The sequence below is a fragment of the Carassius gibelio genome, chromosome B23 (genome assembly GCF_023724105.1).
Source record: "Carassius gibelio isolate Cgi1373 ecotype wild population from Czech Republic chromosome B23, carGib1.2-hapl.c, whole genome shotgun sequence".
In the NCBI taxonomy this organism is placed as follows: Eukaryota; Metazoa; Chordata; class Actinopteri; order Cypriniformes; family Cyprinidae; genus Carassius; species Carassius gibelio.
Window position 1 is genome coordinate 21,856,045 of NC_068418.1, and position 19,169 is coordinate 21,875,213.

General features: G+C 37.4%; 1 protein-coding gene across 2 annotated transcripts; it reads left to right on the forward strand.

Annotated features, from left to right (window-relative positions):
- The first annotated feature begins 1,335 nt into the window (after window positions 1–1,335).
- LOC128011512 (LIM domain and actin-binding protein 1) lies at window positions 1,336–18,745 on the forward strand. 2 transcript variants are annotated; one of them, XM_052593991.1, is made up of 11 exons: window positions 1,336–1,497; window positions 4,034–4,185; window positions 5,457–5,499; window positions 6,622–6,957; window positions 13,675–13,732; window positions 13,989–14,092; window positions 14,730–14,810; window positions 15,216–15,261; window positions 15,494–15,537; window positions 15,639–15,772; window positions 17,184–18,745. In XM_052593991.1, exons 2-11 carry the CDS (start codon window positions 4,064–4,066, stop codon window positions 18,136–18,138), a joined length of 1,923 nt encoding a protein of 640 aa, XP_052449951.1. In that variant the 5' UTR covers window positions 1,336–1,497; window positions 4,034–4,063; the 3' UTR covers window positions 18,139–18,745. The 2 variants fall into 2 exon arrangements, with proteins under 2 accessions (XP_052449951.1, XP_052449952.1); XM_052593992.1 differs by having other exon boundaries at window positions 14,733–14,810.
- Window positions 18,746–19,169: the final 424 nt, after the last annotated feature.

Here is a 19,169-nt window from a genome sequence, read left to right on the forward strand (position 1 = left end):
ATATACTTTTTGAACATTTTTTTTTTTCAAAACCACTAGGACATTTTTAGTTATTTTGTTTAGTTTTCTAATCTTTTTTTTCTTTAGAATCGTGAGAGAATCGTGATCTCCAATTTATAGGCCTATATATTAAAACAAAACATGATTCTCAATTTATCCAGAATCCTGCAGCTCTAGTTTACATGTTGTTTATTGCTGCATATAATTCATTAAAATAGAAGTTTAGTTTTATAAACTACAAGCTGATTTTAAAACATTTTGCACCAAAGTATTTTGCATTTTGTGTTTTTCAGTTGAATAAAATTTTTTTCTATATATTTGATAATTGAGGATTTCTTCAAAAAAAGTCTGAAAATCTTGTCTCGTCTCGATCTCATGAACACAGTCTCGTGTCTCATCTTGTCTCGTGGGAAAAGTGTCTTGTCACACCCAGACCTGATTTTGATTATGAGGAAGTTTCATTTGTGATAAAGTTTGATAAAAAAAAACTCCATTTAACAGTTTAGCTTTTTTGTGTGTCCATTATGTATATTTGAAGAGTTCAGATACAAAAACCTGAAATTGTCCTCTAAAATGAGCATTTTTCTCAGGCTCCTATGCTTATGTTAAGTTATTTCACTTCAATGGCAGTGAAAATAACCTTTTCACTGTCATTTAAGTTAAATTACTGAACCTAAACATATATAGGAGCCTGAAAAATAAGAAAATTCATAAGAAAATGTCAAAATTTCATGTATTTCTGTTTTATCGATATCTATTAAAATGTGAATAAATGTGCTCAGTAAAATAAATACAATAATATAGTGAGATAAAACAAATAAAGCATAGCATAATACAAATAATTAAACAACAAAATATTTCACATTATTTGACATTTGAATAGATTTTTTTACATTTATTTATGAAATTAATTAATTTATCCATTTGAAAACATTTTTCTGAAGAAACACACACACACACACACACACATATATATATAATGTTCTGTGAGTGGGATAAAAAAATAATAATAACATAATTGGTTTGTGTTTCCAGTTTTATTTTATATCAGATGACAATTTAATAAGAATCTCCAATAAAAATAAAAAAAAGAGTAAATAATATGAAAAAAAATTGCTGCACACAACTTACAATCTGTATTGTCCTACTGAATTTTTCTTTTGATTTTGGAGTGAAATATGAGCCGGATGTGGAGGCGGGACTTTTGCTCACTTCCAGGAATCTTGTGGGATTCCCAGACTGAGTAGAGGCCTTGTTGACTCAGTCTGTCCTGCTGAGAGTCTGATGATGAACTGCTGAGCCCGGAAGTGGGAGGAGCCTTACCTGTTAGGTGCAAAGCAGCTCTCTTCCCATTGGCTGAGAGCAGTCAGTATATTTCCTCACTCACAAACAATGTGAGAGTGAACAGAGGCAGAGTGTTCAGAGCATTTAGAGGCCAAGAAGAAAACTCTCAGCACATCCACTGAAAGAGGAGGCTTGATCGACTGTAAGCTTAAAGTAAGTATGTTTAAATGTGTGTTTCATGGGCCTTTGTTTTGTTGATGAGTTCAGAGGGAACACAAGCTTGTCATGTTTTGATTTTTGAATGCATGCTTCATGGTTTTGTTTGATTGAGCTGCTTCTCACTTTTCAATTTGCTTTCAATAGTCTCACAATCATATGTTTCTTTAAGAGGCCCTGGAGTTGATTTATCTAACTTTCTAAGTGAATTTAAAAGAGATACAATGTACTGAAAAAAGACTTTTTCATAGAGACACTGCATTTTTGTGGAAAACAGGTTAATATGTAGTTTAATGCTAAATGTTATCAACATTATTTGTTATCCACGTTAAATGAGCACATACATTTCAGCATTATTTGTGCATTGCATCAATTGTCATGAAAATTTTGTTGTGTGAATTAAATAACTAAACAACAAAATATTTCAGAATTATTTATATTTATTTATTTAAAATAATCTCAGCAATTTAAAAGGAAATGTGCATTAATTTGAAACACGATTCTGAGGAAACAGAATTGGTTATTGATACGGTTATTTAAAAAAAAAAAAAAACTTTTTCTTTTTATTACACGCTTTTAAAACTGTGATTTCCAGGCCAGGAAAAGTTATGAATTTTTAATACTGAAAGGCATCGCGACTATAGTTATAAGTTCCTTTTTGTGATCTTTTTTTTTTTTTTTTAACCATAATGACTTTTAATGAGATATTGGAACCCTTCTGATGATATGATTAAAAGTAAGAGGAAGTCAAACCTCTGGGAATAAAAAAGTGAAGACTTGTCTAAGCATGCTGATGTGATGTGACCTGAGTGTGATATTTCTGCTTCACTGAATTCTTCTGAAGGTTCCCATGTCATTTAAGCAGAAGCCTGTTGTGTATGCTGGATGGATGAGTGTCTACTTGAAGCAAATCGGCAATTTTGGAAAGCCCTCGACTGTAGTTTGTTGACTTTTAGAAAGTCCTGATTTATGAGATGAGACGAGAGAGAGTGTCTCATCTGCTGAGTTACATCCTAATGTCTCAATACAAGAGATCCTTGAGAAAACATAGATAATAAAACTCATTGCTGTGTTTCTTTGATTTGATATTTTCTCAGGCACCAGACTAAATGGCAGATTAAAAGTCTGTTTATGGTTTGATGTAATCTGAGGTAATGATGACTCAGTTGCTGTCAGCAGCGTCAGTGATGTTTTAACTGGGAATCTGCTTCTTACCCAAAACGAAGCCATTTCCTCAACAGAGAACATGTTTGAACTGATATATTTCTAAAGCTAATGCTGGCTAATTTGAGGAATTAATATTAGCATTATTGAAACCTAATGATGGTTATTTACTGAGAAAATCACTGTGACGAGGGAAATTCCTTTCTGATCCTAATCTTTACATGGATAATTTCCAGCAGTCTCTGTCTATACATGTAAGACTCTCACCTGTGTGTACACGATGAACTCATGGGGAAAGAGAGGGTTGCTCACAGGTGATTGGTTTCCCGTGAATTTTATAAGTATCTTAACAAACATGAGCGCATGTGATAAGAGCATTGCTCCACTATTTCCCGTGACATCAGGCATGAGTCTGAGCATGTATGAATGATCAGGTGAGCAACGGCAGGTGTTGTGCACTGATGCCGAATGATGACTCATTCAAGAGTGACATGAGAAAAGAGTCATTCATCCCGCTTTTGTATGTCCCGCAGGTGTTTTGGGGATATCATGACACATTTGATTTGTGCAATCACACGGTTGCATAGAATAATTGGATGCCTTTTTTGCAATGCTTTTTTATTGTTTGATTGTACGGTTTTCAGTTTTCTAATAAAATAAAATTAACCACATTTCTATCTACACTCTGAAAAATATGGGTTTTCACTGTGATGCCGTAGAAGAACCATTTTTGGTTCCCTAAAGAAACTTTTAACAGTTCTTACAATAACAATTTCTTTTATTCTATAGAACTTTTTTTTCATAGTCTATACTTTTAGAAATAAAAGTTATTTATTGGCATTTATTATGTCATGAAGAACCTTTAACATCATGGAACCTTTTCAATGCATAAAAGATTCTTTAGGTTTTTTTAAATGCTCTTCACATAAAAAATAATAATAATAAAAAAAAAAGATTCTTCCAAGAAAGGTTCTTTGAGGAACCAAAATGTTTTTTTCTATGACTTTGCTGCCTTTTCTGAACTTTTTATTTTTAAGAGTTTAAAGAACCTTTTGTGGAAAAGAAAGGTTCATTGATTTTAAAAAGGTTCTTCATGGAACCATCAATGCCAATACATAACCTTTATTTTTAAGAGTGTATTGGAAAAATCATGACTTTATCATATGATATTGTAATGGATTTTAAAAGTTCAATAAGTGGTACTAAAAAATCTAGCTTTTCCATATATATATATATATATATATATATATATGTATGTACTTTTTTTTGTTTTACTTTTTTTTTTTTGAGAGTCTATGATTATATAATCATCAAAGGAGCAAGTCATTTTGTCTTCATTTTAATATCTGAAATGCCTGTGTCCTAACAGAAATCCTACTGAAGACATCAGGAAACCAAGATGGCAGTCAGTTCTTTTCATCGTGGGCAATGGGCTTCACAGTCCTTGCGAGTTACGGCAAAGGAGCTCTCCATTGTTGGTGTGCGAGGCAAAAACACAGCCATTGCCGAGCGATTTTCCAAGTAAGCAAATTTCAGGATTTGCATATCTAAAACTAATCTCACTTGTCCTTTTAACCTCTCCAAATTGCTTTCACTTCAGCACTCTTTTAGTGCTCTTTATAGCTTGTTACTAAACCTTTTTACAAGGTACCACTGATTTAAAAGAAAGAAGCTGTTTTGTTATGAACTGGTTTATGATGTTCAGACCTCTGCTCCAACATTATCAGGTTCATCAGTAGAAAGTACTGTCAGATCTTCTAGTGATACTGTCAACACCCAGACACATAGTCAATGAGGAAATTGAATACAGTTTAACCTTATTACAAATGATATTCTTTGCATAATTTACTTGCATAATTTACTTGCATACCTACTAGAACTCCCAATACTTACTTATTTCTTGTTTTAAACATGTTTTAAAAACACTAAAACGCTTCAGATCGAAGTTCCAAACTGAATTCCTCATTTTCAGTCTGGTCTCAGATATCGGTCTGCTAGCGTATATGTTATCTGCTGAGCGACTCATTAGAAGCAGCTCGGTCAGTGTATTTCCTGTGTGGAGGAATTTCTCAAAGCATCTGGAGTTGTTCCAGTGCATCTCCTGCTAGATTTTCTAATGTCTTTTCCAGCGATCTGCTTTTGGCTTCCTCTCTACACCTACATCAATGACTTCACCATCCCAAGTACTCTAGATTTGCCAGCTGGCTTAGTGAGCATTAAAGTATTCAAAGTGAAGGAGTAAATAGCTTAGAATCTGATTACTGACCCGTGATAGGTGTGGGCACACATAAATCATTTATTTGGTATTCGGCTGTTTTAAACTGTCGCGTTTGTTCAAGCCTGCAGGACTGTGATTATAATCATTTTTTTTCACTCATGTCTTTATCAATGTTTTTCTTTCCAGCGAAATTACATTTAGAACCAAGGGTTAGTTTGAATGGATTTCCTTTGAAAATCAGATGAACTTCCTGCTTTCGGTGCTTGGGAACTTTTTTCAATCCTTCCAACAGATGGTTAGTGTATCTGAAACCTCTTTAGTGCTAGATTTCAAGTTTTGCCATAAAAATAAAACTGGAAGCAAAATCAAGACATTCCAGTTCATCGGTTTGCACTGCCACATGTGACCACTAGGGGCCACCAATGATCAAAAGTGATTTTTATTACTAGGCAGATAAAAGATACATCTCAGAACAGAGAAGGCAAGCTTCTGAGGATTGCTTTATTAACTTCTTCATAGAAACCAGCTATCCTTCATGAGTTTGTTGAGTGAACACCGCTTCATTTCTTCTCAGGTACCAGAAGGCAGCAGAAGAAACAAGTTCAGACAAGAAAAAAGTAAGTTCTCACCACTTTGCTATTCATTATCTAGCTCTCTATCTGGATACTGCACTACTACACTGCTGCTGCTGCTGTTTACACACACATGCATTCAGTGTCCAGTCATCACAATCCCTATTTAGACGTCTTAATCTGGAGGTAATTCCTATGCGCTTTACATAACTGCCCCAGTCAATCTGTGTCTTCTGAATGGTAGTTTCTTCATAAATAAAACACTGCTAGGAGCTTCATTAAGGGGTGTAAGAGTTTGTCAGGAGCTGGAGAAATGAGGATGAACAGGATGATACCCTTGTGGATGTAGGTATGAACTATATTATTGTATTTGGAAGAGAATGCAGCTGTTTTGGTATTGGTTAAGGTTTTGTCAAACCTTTTTTTTATTATTATTATTTAAGGTTTTGCTTTCTGTCCCGTGGTTAAACTGAACCTTAAATGTTAACCCCTTACACAACCTGGACATTTGACGAAGCTTGTAATATCTTTCACAAACTTTCTTTTTTTCCCTGTTTCCTGTCACTACTTCCTCTCTTTATGTTCTTCCTGGTTCGTCTGTCCTGTTGTAAGGGGCTTGGCCTAGTTCCCTCATGCAGATAGTTTCGAAAGACTAGCATCTGGTGCTGCATTTTTTTTCTCCCCCTCATTTCCACCAGCACAGTCTGAGGGAGCCACTCCTTCCATTTGCCGGGTTTCTAAAGGTTTTGTAGTCAACCTTTTTTCTAACAAACTAACAATGATTTAGTTTATCCAATCTCTACTAATCTAATATATTGACAAGATCCTCTCAATCATTTTTATCTGCTTACTGCTCTTCCTTAGTCTTTTTCTGTGTCAAAATTGTCATTAAAGCCCTGGAGACTTTCAGATAGTAATGTTTTTTTTTTATTATTTTTATCATGAGTGTATGTATAAGTATTTTTAATTTGATCAAAATTTAAGATTGAGATATCTAAATCTGTATATACTGTAACTTTATTTATTTTTTTATTATTGTTTAAATTTCAGTTTAGATAGTAATAGAGCAGTTCAGTCAGACTCCATTGTCTTCTGTCGAGATTGGTTTAAAAGTTGAGAAACCCCAGAAGTGAACGCTGTCCTGACAGTCTCTTTGTTCTTTTACAGTCTTTAGAGAAGTCGACTCCTTCCTTGCGCAACGGCAATCTGAGTGTCCTAAAGCAGCTCTGGGAACAACCAGCCGAAACGCCTACATCTCCAGAACCCCAAACACACTCCAGACAGCAGGAGAACCATCAGCGACAGCCTTTAGATCGCAGTCTTAACACCTCACTGGAGTCCACGGACGGCCAACTTGTTGACGGCACAGAGACCCAGTTGTTGAGCGACAGTGACCAGGCGATGGAGAAGTGGACGCAAAGAGATGTGCCCATCGAAAGGCCCACAGTGCCTCTCAACAGTCTGAAGATGATGTTTGAGAAAGGCGAGACCTCTCACAACAATGTAAGTACAAATAATGATCTAAACTGGACTTCTAGGCAGTTTAGTAGATAACAGTACGTGTGTGTGTGTGTGTGTGTGTGTGCGTATGTGTGCAGTTTAAAAGGGCGTGTGCAATTTAAAAGCCTGACCCCTTAACTTTTTTCCTCTATTTTTAACTCTATTTTTTCCATCGTACAAATGTTAACTGAGACTTCTTATAATAAATAATCAGTATATTAGAATGATCAGCTTTGATCACAGGAATAAATGAGACTTTAAAATTTAGAAAACGCTTTATAATATTTCAGAATATTACGGTTTTTGATCAATTAATGGCATCTTTGGTGAGCGCAAGAGACTTGTTTTAAAAATATTACCAACTCCGATCTTCATTTTGAAGGGTTGTATAATTTCTGAATGGCCTGTTTTTGCAGATTGGTTCACGTTTATAAATGTTCAGATCGGACTTGGAGGATGTTTTGCTTTGTGACTCATGTAATACAATACAGTAGTATGTCTACACATATGTCCCCTTAAAGGGTTAGTTCACCCAAAAATAAAAATTATGTCATTAAAAACTCACCCTAATGTCGTTCCAAAACTGTAAGACCTCCGTTCATCTTCGGAACACAGTTTAAGATATTTTAGGTTTAGTCCAAGAGCTTTCTCTTCCTCCATTGAAAATGTATGTACAGTCTACTGTACTGGTTTGCATCGGTTTTCGGATCACCAGTAGTGATGGGAAGTTCAATTCTTTTCTGCGAACCAGTTCTTCTGGACAGTTTGATTCAATAAACTGGTTAAAGAAAATTGTTCACCGGTTCTTATGCGCTCGATGTAATGACGTCATTGGCGATGATTGCCCTTGATTCAAGCCTTCGGTTTACCCGCGCTCATAACATTAGCAACAGAATCAGTTCAGAATCAATCACCAAAAGAATCAGTTCGGTTCAGATGCTCTGTGCGTCAGTCTGCTTCACACTGAATCACGCATGCGCAGTATCATCAGCTCCTCGGTTCTCGAATCGGACGCATCTGACAGAAACGGTTGTCAGTTCAGTGTACTGGTGATCTGAAAACCGATGCAACCGGTTCTTGACTCGAGAACGAGTCAATCTTTTGTTCGTTATCTGGCTCGGCTCTGTGTTCATCTTCAATTCTCTCTTCACAGAAGTTCAGTCAGTGTAATGTTTGAGTAAATTAATTACTCCGGGATATTGGTTTGTTTGAACTCAGAGTGAGTGTCAGCCACATTAAAAAAGTTAACAGCTTAAGTCATTTGTGGATTAATGCGTATTGGAGACGCGAACCGTTTAAAACGATTCAGTTCGATTTGGTGAACTGGTACAAGGAGAACCAGTTAAATCGAATGATACGTTCGAGAACCGGACATCATTACACTGCAGTGTTGTAAACGCCATCATAACAGACCCGGAAGAGAAGACTATGCTGAATAAAGTTTTAGTTTTTGTTATTTTTTTGACCAAAATGTATTTTCAATTCTTCAACAAACTCTAACTGACCCTCTGATGTCACATGGACTACTTTGATGATGTTTTTCTTACCTTTCTGGACATGGACAGTATACCGTACACACAGCTTCAATGGAGGGACTGAGAGCTCTCGGACTAAATCTAAAATATCTTAAACTGTGTTCCAAAGATAAACTGAGGTCTTATAGGTTTGGAACGACATGAGGGCGAGTCATTAATGCCATAATTTTCACTTTTGGGTGAACTAACCCTTTAAAGTATAGCTGGATATCTGCTTGTATTCAAACCATTCAAGAGACTGGTCATGCTGCGAGTCACATGGTCTGTGGTCATGAAGACACCAGTGTGCTTCTCCAGTCTCCCTCTGAGCTCTAAGCTTGTTTCTGTAGGTTCACTGCTCTGAAACAGTCTGTAGGATGACTATTGTTAACTTGTGTTCTGTATCCTTGCATTAAATGTAAGCGCTGCTTGCTAATTCTAGCATTACTTCTCCTATTGTTCATACTTGGAGTTAGAAAACCAAAAAACAAAAGCGTTCTAACGTTGTTGTATTAAATTTTGTCAGAAGATGTGGAAGCCTAGTTATACTAAAGCTACTTTTGAAACAAGATCCACTGATTTGAATTTCTGATCTATTGCTCTCTGCTAGTCTGTGTGCTTGAAGGTGACAGGAACATTCTTGTGGCGTCCTTTTAGTCGTGCCTCGTCATTTTTCTCAAAGGTTATGTGTTCAAAATGTACTGGGATTTCACCGTACACAATGGTGTCTCTTGTTTGTTCCATGGACTGCAAAGGGAGTCATGCCCAACATTTTATCTGCAAAAGAGTTAGCGTGGGTGGAGGGGAGGTTAAGACTGAAACCAAAAGCATTTTTTCCCATTGTAGCATCACCACTGCATCACTACTGGTTCAAAACATCCCAGCAAGCAATGAACTTAGAACTACACCATAGTTAGTGGTTCTTGTAAAGGCAAATATCAATGTTTCCTATTGGGGTTAGAGACTTTTTCCCATCCCTAATCCAAACTTTCATTTAGTTGTGAATAGTTGAGTCCAACCAGACATTTCATGGAAACAAAATGACTCAATAGAACACTAGACGCTCATTCGGTTTCGATTTCACTTCAGCTCACACAATGACCTGGAGTTAATTTGCTGTGCTTTTTTCCCCGACATTTTCAACTTGGTAGTGACACTGATGAATATTTAAAATTCATTCTTTAAGCTAAGCTCCAACTCCTCACCCTCTCAAAAGACATTTCCATCATTAAACAGGGTTGAGGTTGCTGGGGGCTGATGTCCACAAGCTCTCCGCCCCTGTCAAAGCCAAAGCTCTCTCCTCTAACCTGAGGGATGGTCAAGAGGGAGAGACAATGACTGAAATCATTTGAATTCATCATCCAGCTCCTCCAGCAGTTTTTATTTCTTTTTAAATCTGCTGCAGAGATTTTCTTAATGAATGTCGCTGGATATTGAATTTGGGTTACTTTGAGAGCTGAACGGAGTAATGAACCGCTGAGAAACGCAGCTTATTAAAGAGAAGTTCCAGATATGACTATGTAATGATGTGCAGAGTCTGAAGGGTGGACGCATTTCATAAGAATCTAGACTTTCGCAAATGTTTTACCATCCAGTGTGCATCACTGTACAGTTTTTAATTTCATTATTTTCCTATTTTGTGGGAATAATAATAATAAATTAATAATATATAATATATATATATATATATGAGTATTTTTATATACACACACACACACAGGTGTATATATTAGTTAACTAAACTACATGAACTAAATTAATACTGAAATAAAAACTAGACTAGACTAAAAATGACTAAACCAAAAATGACACCACAAATTAAAAAAACTGAAAATTAGAAATAATTTTTTTTATATATGTATGTATATGTGTTTTGTCAATAATAATTATAGATGATGATGATAATAATAATACAAAATAACACTAACTAAAACTGAAATTGTATAAAAACTTGACAATAATAAAATTAGTAAAACTTTAGCTAAAATTTACATTTAAATTGACAATTTTAAATTATATATTTTATACTGATTTTAAATTTATAAAATAAAATAGTATCTTAATTATGCTAGAATAGTAGAATAATAATAAAGTAATAATAAAAATCAGTATCTAAATATTGATAAAATATTGCATATTCCTAAAATATTTAAAAATATCTTCCTTCTTTCCACTTTATTTCAAGTATTAAATGAAATGAAAGTGTACTGATTTTTTTTTTTTTTTAATAATAGATATAGTATGTGCACTGTATATATTTTATCTTGTCAGATTTTATCCTCTGATAACACAAGGACACTCTTCATGTCTGGCAGGCCGTGGCTCAGATGTTCCCATCTTTTGTGTGCTTTGGATTAATAGAGGGTCTTTTGTCTGGGCTGATGCCCCCTATGTCTGCGCTGCCTTTGCCTTTTGTATTGTGTTTATGTCCCGCTCCCCTGGTGTCTGCACACCAGCCTGGAGACGCTGCACTGATGCCTGGCCGGCTGGTTCCCCCACAGCCGTGCTGATGGCTAATCCACAATTGGGGGGTGGGCTGGTCTCAGCCCCCTTGTTGGATTTAGAGGTTGAAGCAGCTGCCTAACCCACCCCACCCTCTCAGCCCTCCCCCTTTCCATCCCTCCCGCTGCTGCCAGCAAAACACTGGCATGCTCACCGTCTCTAATCTGCTCTCAGAGCACTGCCGGGCTTTAGGCAGACAGACTCGGCTCTGGAAATCTCCAGGAATCACGGCGGAGCGTCCGTTGTTGTCTGTCAGATCTTAAAAAGGTAAGAGATGTGGCTTTCAGATCGATACAGTTGTTGTTACATGTGGAAACTCTCTGTTGGGTGGGATGATGTCAGTTTTAGTTCCTGCCGTGCTGCTTTCCTGAGAACAATGACAATGGATCCAGCAGACTTTTTGGAGGATGTGTTTTGTCCTGGGATTGACTGCACTGTTGTAGGACTATATTTGCTAGGCACTTGAAAAGTACATGTTTTTGTGTCATTTTCTGAAACAAAACCTGTAATATCACTATATAAAGAAATACATTTTCCTTCCAATTTAATTGATAGTTTTATTATATAAAATTATTGTAAGCAAGCAGGAACAGATGTCGAACTTTAGAAATGTTGCCTGTGATTTGAATGAATAATTTATGGAAAAGTTTACGGATCAAACATTGTGACAAGCATTTCACCTCGTACAATTCAGCCACATCAACAGGGTCTCAAACTGGGGTTTATGTTGAGGGTTTAGTAACAGGGTCTGTTCTGGTCTCCATGTGTCTCAGTCCGTGGGTGTAGAATTGCATGAGAGCCGTTGTGTGTGTGTGTGTGCTGGTGGTGAAGCCAGACGCTGGTGTCTGTCCACGGCGCTCTCGGAGCTCATTAGAGGATTATTGATGCCAGTGGAGGAGCTGGCCGGCCAGAGGAGGAGACGTGTTTAAACACTGCTGTCATGGCTTTAAATGTCTCTTATCACTTTGCTAATTAGTGCTGTTTGCTAAAGAATTACTTTACCTCACGGGTCGGGGGTTTTCAACAAACCCCTTAAAATGAATGTTAAACTTTGGGGTGTAATTTCATCCTGCACTGAATAATGGGTAGCACTTTATTTTACAGTCCTGTTCCCCATGTAAATACTATGTACTTATTATAGTAATTACAATAACTATGTAATAACTAGGTACTAACCCTGAACCTACCCCTAAACCTAACCCTACCCCGTGTAGTTACCTTGTATTACCAGAACTTTCTTAGATAAATACACTATAAGTACATGTAAGTACAATAAAGTGCAAGCGAATAATGTCTAATATGAAGATATTTGTATCCATTTATTTTTTGCTGGCCAACATGAAAAAAAAAAATCCTAGAGACTTAACTGGAAGGAAGAACTCTGGTGTTGCCAAATCCTCTGTTTCCCTGCAGAACTGGGATACTTTCATAATGTTGCTCCAGGGCTTTTTTCTGAGTTAAAGTGAAATCATCAACCCGGGGGTGAATTTCCCAAAAGCATCGTTAGATAAATATAGTTATAAGTTCCTTTGACCTTTATTGGTAACGATGGAGCTTGTGACCGTAAGTGCTTTTGAGAAACGCACACCAGAACATCATTTCTGACGGAGAGGAACCCCCGGCCAGAACACAATTTTGCTAGTCCGTTTTTCCTGAAACAATCATAATGCTGAATCTGCTATATTTGTCTTACAAACAAACTGGACTGGAGAGTAGATTAACATAGGTGGATTTGAACTTGAAAAATGATGTGTATTGACGTCTTTCTGTGGTTTAAACAAGATATCTTCTGATGTTCATTCATGTTTATTTCATGCTATAACTAGTATAAAGGAAGAGATGATCGGCTCACATGCCGCTTGAACTGAGGAGCTACAGCTATCTATTACAATTAAAACATTTAAAAGCCACAATTTTATTTATTGTTTGAATATCTTAAAAAAAATGCCACGTTTGAAAGCCGAGACTTGGTTTCATAACCACAGTACTGTGAGAGTGGCATGGCTTGTCAGACTTTGCAATAGTAATGAAGGGGGGCAGGTCTTTACAAAGGATAAAATGGGTTGGTTTTGTTACACAGACCTGGCAATCCTGAAGGACTCGAGCCATATCTAGATACCAGAATGTCATAGAGATTTAAATGTGGGGTAAAAAAAAAACACCCAGCAACTCTTTACCTTAGCAGCCACTCAGTGACACCTTTGCAACCATCTGGAAGACCTTAGCAGCCACATACCAACATTCTAAAATCCATTCAGAACACCTTAACCACCACATAAGAAATACCCTAGCAACCATTTTTAGCAATGCCTTAGCAACCACCCAGATCACTTAATGAACTCCTAGCAACTGCAACATGCAACACCTTAGCAACTGCACATTAACATCATGGCAACCACCCAGAATACTCTAACTACCATCTAGCAATGCTTTAGCAACTCTCCAGTCCCTAGCAGCCACGAGGACGTGATAGTAAGAGAAACTGGATATTTGTGAGGAGAGAATGGAAATGAGATCAAATTTGCATCTGGTCTGACTTTAAAGTCTATGAAATGACATTTCATTCTGAACTGCTTTACATTCTAGTTGTAAAATGGGTGTCAAATGGCTAGTCAGATTTACTTGAAGGACTTCTTAATGCTCTCTTTGTCTTTGGTTCTGTGCTTAGCACTCTTCATTAACACAGGTTTCTTTGTCTGTTTAGGTGTCCAGAGAGCCTGGGAAAACAGAAGAGCGTGGATCCGAGAACATGGAAGATAAAGGTACAGAATCAAATGTGGCACTAAATGCACACACCAGTCTTGCACAATATGTTTTCAGTTACATGATCTCACATCTTGAACTTCCCGCTTCCTTTTCGCAACACCGTGGAAAGTGCTGATGGCAGTTCTGTGGAAATTCCTGTTTCCCATTCCCACTTTGACCTTGTGGCACACATACTTTTTTTACCATTGTATTTCATCGAGTTATCAGAGACCTTACTGACTAATCTGGCTCTCTTTCTTCCGTTTTTCACAGAAAGCCTTGACTCTGGAGTCAAAACAGAGTCCACCCCTCTCAGGGACCGCATGGCCATGTACCACGCAGCTGTGACTAAGCACGATTTCCCTTCCTCCCCCACTGTGAGTGACAACCCCTCCACCCCCTTCACCATAAACACTGCCTCCGTTACTATCACTCCGTATGATTTCATCACATGCAAATATTGTCTTTCTGCTGACTTGATACTATTTGCATCTGGTTTGAAGGGATAGTTCCTCCCAAATTGAGAAGTCTGTCATCATTTAATCGTGTTGTTCCAAACCCGTGCTTTTTCCAATTAAAAATGAAACTTTTAAGTCGCTGAAAATCCCCAAGAATCTTGCCCGAGGCCTTAGATCTTTTCGAGTTATCTCCAATTTGTGAATGAAAAGAATGAATCCATTCATAAAACCCACCTTAATGATTAATGCATTGATTATGGTTCATTCAGACTTCAGGACCATCCGAGAATAATGACATACATTTTGGCCAGCTGAGTCGTATAAGACCATTTTCTAAAGTTTTATGTCTTCGGGCCTCATCCATCGCATTTGCATGAGAAAACAGCAAAAAGCAATCAGTTGAAAAAGTTATTTTGTGTTGCATCTTACAGTTTTGGATTGAAATGCCTTCCGGATCATAAAATGATAATAGAATGCTCATTTTAGTGTGAATTGTTTCTTTAAGGGAGCACATGAACAAAGATAACCTTTTCACTTTTTGTGTTCCTGTTTCAAGCAGAGTGAGCCAGCAGACAATGAAGTCCGCAGTCACAGTGGGAAGCAGAAGGAAAATGTGCCGCCACTGTCTCCTGATGTGGTAAGAACTGATAAAAAGAAATTCTCTGACTGAACAGACCCTGATTGTTTTTGTTAATGTACTGTATGATACTGGCATTAGAGTGTACATGCACATTGTTTGGCTTCTTATTCATTCATCGAACCACTCGCCCCACATCTGACTTTCTTTTTTGGGCTAACATCATGAATCCCTTTGATTTTTTTTCAAAATGACTCCAATCTTCCTCCTGCTTTTCATGATGCAGTCAATTCCGATGCATTTATTTTTGTAGAATATCTGGTTTTAGTCAGATGTCACATTATGAAAGCAGAATGGGTTACAAATGAGGTTAACTAATTTTACACAACTGATTATTATTTTTATTATTATTGATTAGTAATGTTTCTGGCACTGTAGACTTACTAGGTCTCTTTCTATCTGCAGGGCTCTGAATCCAACACTTTGAAAAGTCCCAGTTCAGACAGGAATGGTGAGTCTCTTGCAACCATACTAACATACAAATCATGAGCAAATTTTCTACTTGTTATTAATCTAGGTTGAACTGTATTGCAAGTATTTTGACAAATAGTGAGACTGATAATGCTTTATTTTATGACTAAACTCAGTGTTTTATCAAATAGATGCACTGTTAGTCACTTGGAAGTCAGCGCCCTCTAGAGATAGTTTTGCTGAACCTCTAACTCTCGTCTCTAATTTTACAGGCACCGTTATGAGTCCTGAACAAAACCAACCTAAAACTGTTAGGGTGAGTATTCAAACAATATTAGCTTTTATTTGTATCTTTTAGTTCGGTGACACAGTTTTATCTCTGTATTTTTCCTAAAACATTTGTATGTGTTGTTGTAGATGTTCCGTTTGCCTGTCCGTGAAACCTGCATCATGTGCCTTAAGACTGTGTACCCGCTAGAGAAACTTGTAGCGAATCAGCAGATTTACCACAACAGCTGCTTCCGCTGTGCCTACTGCAACACTAAACTCAGGTGAGGACGAGACTCCACCATGGCCTGCTCCTGTACTGAAACACTTGATGTGGGCAGAAGCAGGCACAAGACTGTAGGGTGTCCTATTCGTCAGTTTATGATCATACGTTTGCTCACCCCATGCATAGCCAGTGTTACTTGTGAAGTTTTTGTCCACTGACAAAAATATATGCTTAGTCAATATTTTTTTATATATTAGTCATTTTTTTGTTTTTTATTGACATCTAATTTTACTGTTAAGACTTTTATTTTTTTTAAACTACCGCACATATTGTCTTTTGAAATAACAGAGTATACTACTGAGGTTCAATCCATAAAGAATTCACAAGGAATAAGGAAAACTTTTGAAACTATATACTTATATTGGCCACGTCCACCTCAGCAGAATACGGTTGTCAGTTCTGTATTTGAGTGCTTTATAATAAGTTCACACGTGTCGATTATTTACAATAATACAAACCGTCAATAGTAAAAAAAATAAATAATAATAATAATTCAGTAAAATAGTTTCGCAGCTGAAAAGCTAGATGTATGGAAAATGCAGTGGAAGGTTTATGATGTTTATGAGGAAGAAATGAGTTCAACAAAAGATTTCGGGATGAAAACATGACAAAAAACAATCATTTTAAATGTGGTTTATTGACTGAATAATTATTACGACAGAAAACACTGTAAATGTTTTCAGTGATTATGAAATGTGTGTTTGCTGGGGTGGTAACATTTTATAGGCCTATCGATAAAGAAAGTATTGTTTTGGCTATGTCACGATAAGGGGTCACGTTAGGCTAAATCTGGCCCTGGATATAGGCTAAGCCTTTTATCATTTGAAGGTTTCAAATCCATTCAATGTCGACGTCCACAGGAACGGCTCCTGCAAGTTTTGTGATTTGTGTTATATTTATATGATGAATTGAATAGCCAGCTAGAAAAGCGATTCAGTTTATCGCGAGCTGCTCGTGCCAGTTTTTTGTTCTGTGAGTGCGCGGGACTCAACGCTCCGTTTCTTCAGTCAGAACAACAAAACAACAGTCTGTTAATTTAAATTTGACTAACTTCTCATTATGCCAACTGTGATAAACTTTAACAAATAGGCCTACTTATTGATTCTTAGATATTTCATATGGTTACACAGGTGACATTCATGGTTTGCGCAAGAGAATAAAAAGGTTTGGGTTGTTTCGTCACACATTTAGCCAGTATGAATAGATTATTATTATTTTTTTTCTGTTGTAAAATGAGTGCATGTCATGTGGCATTTTTCCTGTTATATTTTCCTACTACCGTCTTGTTTAAAAAAAAAATATTAAAATGATCTGGGGTGCTATTTACGACATGATGTGTGTATTTAAATGATATTAAAGTTAGTTTGTTTCTAATCCCTCATTATGTTTTGCTGCCCTCTTTTGGTCAGTCTGGTGAACTACGCCTCTTTGCACAACAACGTCTACTGCAAGCCGCACTTCTGCCAGCTGTTTAAGGCCAAGGGCAACTATGATGAGGGTTTCGGCCACCGACCCCACAAAGAGCTTTGGGAGGTGCGAGGAGAAGGAGCTGAGGAGCAAATTAAACTGTCACCCCAAGAAACCACCTCCAGCCCAACTGTAGAGCAGTCTCCGCTGGTAAAAGTTAACGTGCTTGCAGCCACTTTAGAGACCCGAACCCAGGCCAACTCTGAGAGGATGGAGAAGCCAGTGGAGACAGGACGACTCAAGATCTCCTGGCCTCCACAGTCTGAAGGGGATGAGAGTGCAACCCAAGTGTGTGGATCTGCAGACAGCAGTGGCATCAAACCCATCCGCCCGAAATGGCCTCCAGAGGGCGACGCAGTATCAAGCAACTCAGACCAATCTGATCTCCCAAAGATTCGCAGGAGCGTCTCACTCAAGGAGAGAAGCAAGCCATTTTCCATCTTCAGCTCCCCGCCGGTCACCCAACCCAGCAAGATTAGCCAAAGATCTCCTTCAACTGAGAAGCCAAGCTCGGAGGAGGAAATGTCACCCGTTTCCTCCACCACCGACACGGTGATCTCTTCCGAGGACTTGACCGAACACAACCTATCAGAAGAGGAGGAACAAGGTGAAACCGAAGCCAAGGAGGAACACGATGAGGAAAAGATGGAACAGGAGGAGAAAGTGGAAGCACAAGAAGAGGAGCTATCCTCTCTAAAATGCAGCTCACTAGACAACAGTCCTTCATCGTCGCCCGAGAGCGAGTCTGGGCTGGATCCCGAGGAGAACCAGGCCTCACAAGATGTGGGTTTTTGGGATGAAGAAGAACCCGGAGAAGACCGAGCTGATGTCTCTGTGGAGGACCTCATTAAGAGGAACCGTCATTATTATGATGAGGAAGAGGATGATGTGGTCTGAGTTCTAGATTAGATGTCCATGAACTTTCATTTCCCAGAAGCACCAGCATATTTTCATGTAGTCTCCTGTTCGTGGGTCTTTATCTGTCTTTTGTGCAATTTCATGTTTTCAGCTTCTACATGTGCCTATAAACATAAATGAACTAAAAACCCAGTAGTTGGCAGGTTACTCACAAGGTTTCTCTAGTCTAGAAGATACACTAGAGCTCTTACTGTCTCTTCAAGCCTAGTTTTATGTCATTTTAATTAGGACTTTTTCTGTTTTATATATCAATAGGCTGGAATATTTTATTCCGCTGCTGTTCGTTTTCAGAAAAGTTGCATCTTTAAATGAAAAAAAAGAAACTAATAAGGCCAATCTTACGGTTCAATTTAAGCACCCATCTTTTTTTTCTCACACAAGTGGTCTATCACTACTGTAATGCACTTGGATGTACTTTAAAGGTTAAACACCCCTGGCTGTATCACATTAAATAGCATTGGCAACCTTTGAATGTTTTAGTTTACTGCAAAATTGTATTATTTAACTATTTTAAATGTCACCTTTTTATCATAGGACCAAAATATCTTGGAATACTTTTGTTTCAAATAAATTTACTATTACAAAATCTGGAGTGAGAGTATAATTTTTCTGCAGATGTACTTATTATATTACACAGAGTGTTTTCCCACTGGACACAATTTGACAACTCAAAATTTTCAGTGATTTGCTATCATTATTAGTATGAACCAAAGCGATCTCATTAACACATAATAATAACAGACGGTCTAAATATTATTTGTATGAATATGGTAGCTGTATCTATTTTGAGCTGAGACAGACATCATCAGTGGGGAAAACCTCAATTTAAATGTCTCTGGTCATGTTTCTTTACACCAAGTAAAAATGTGCACACAAAGCCAAAACAGTCTCTAATTCATTTCTAGTTGACAATTATACATAAAATACATCAACTTCTTTATACCCTTCAATCAGCAAGCCTAATTTCAATTACTCATGTAACTGGGAGGATTCAAAGGGTTAATGCTTTT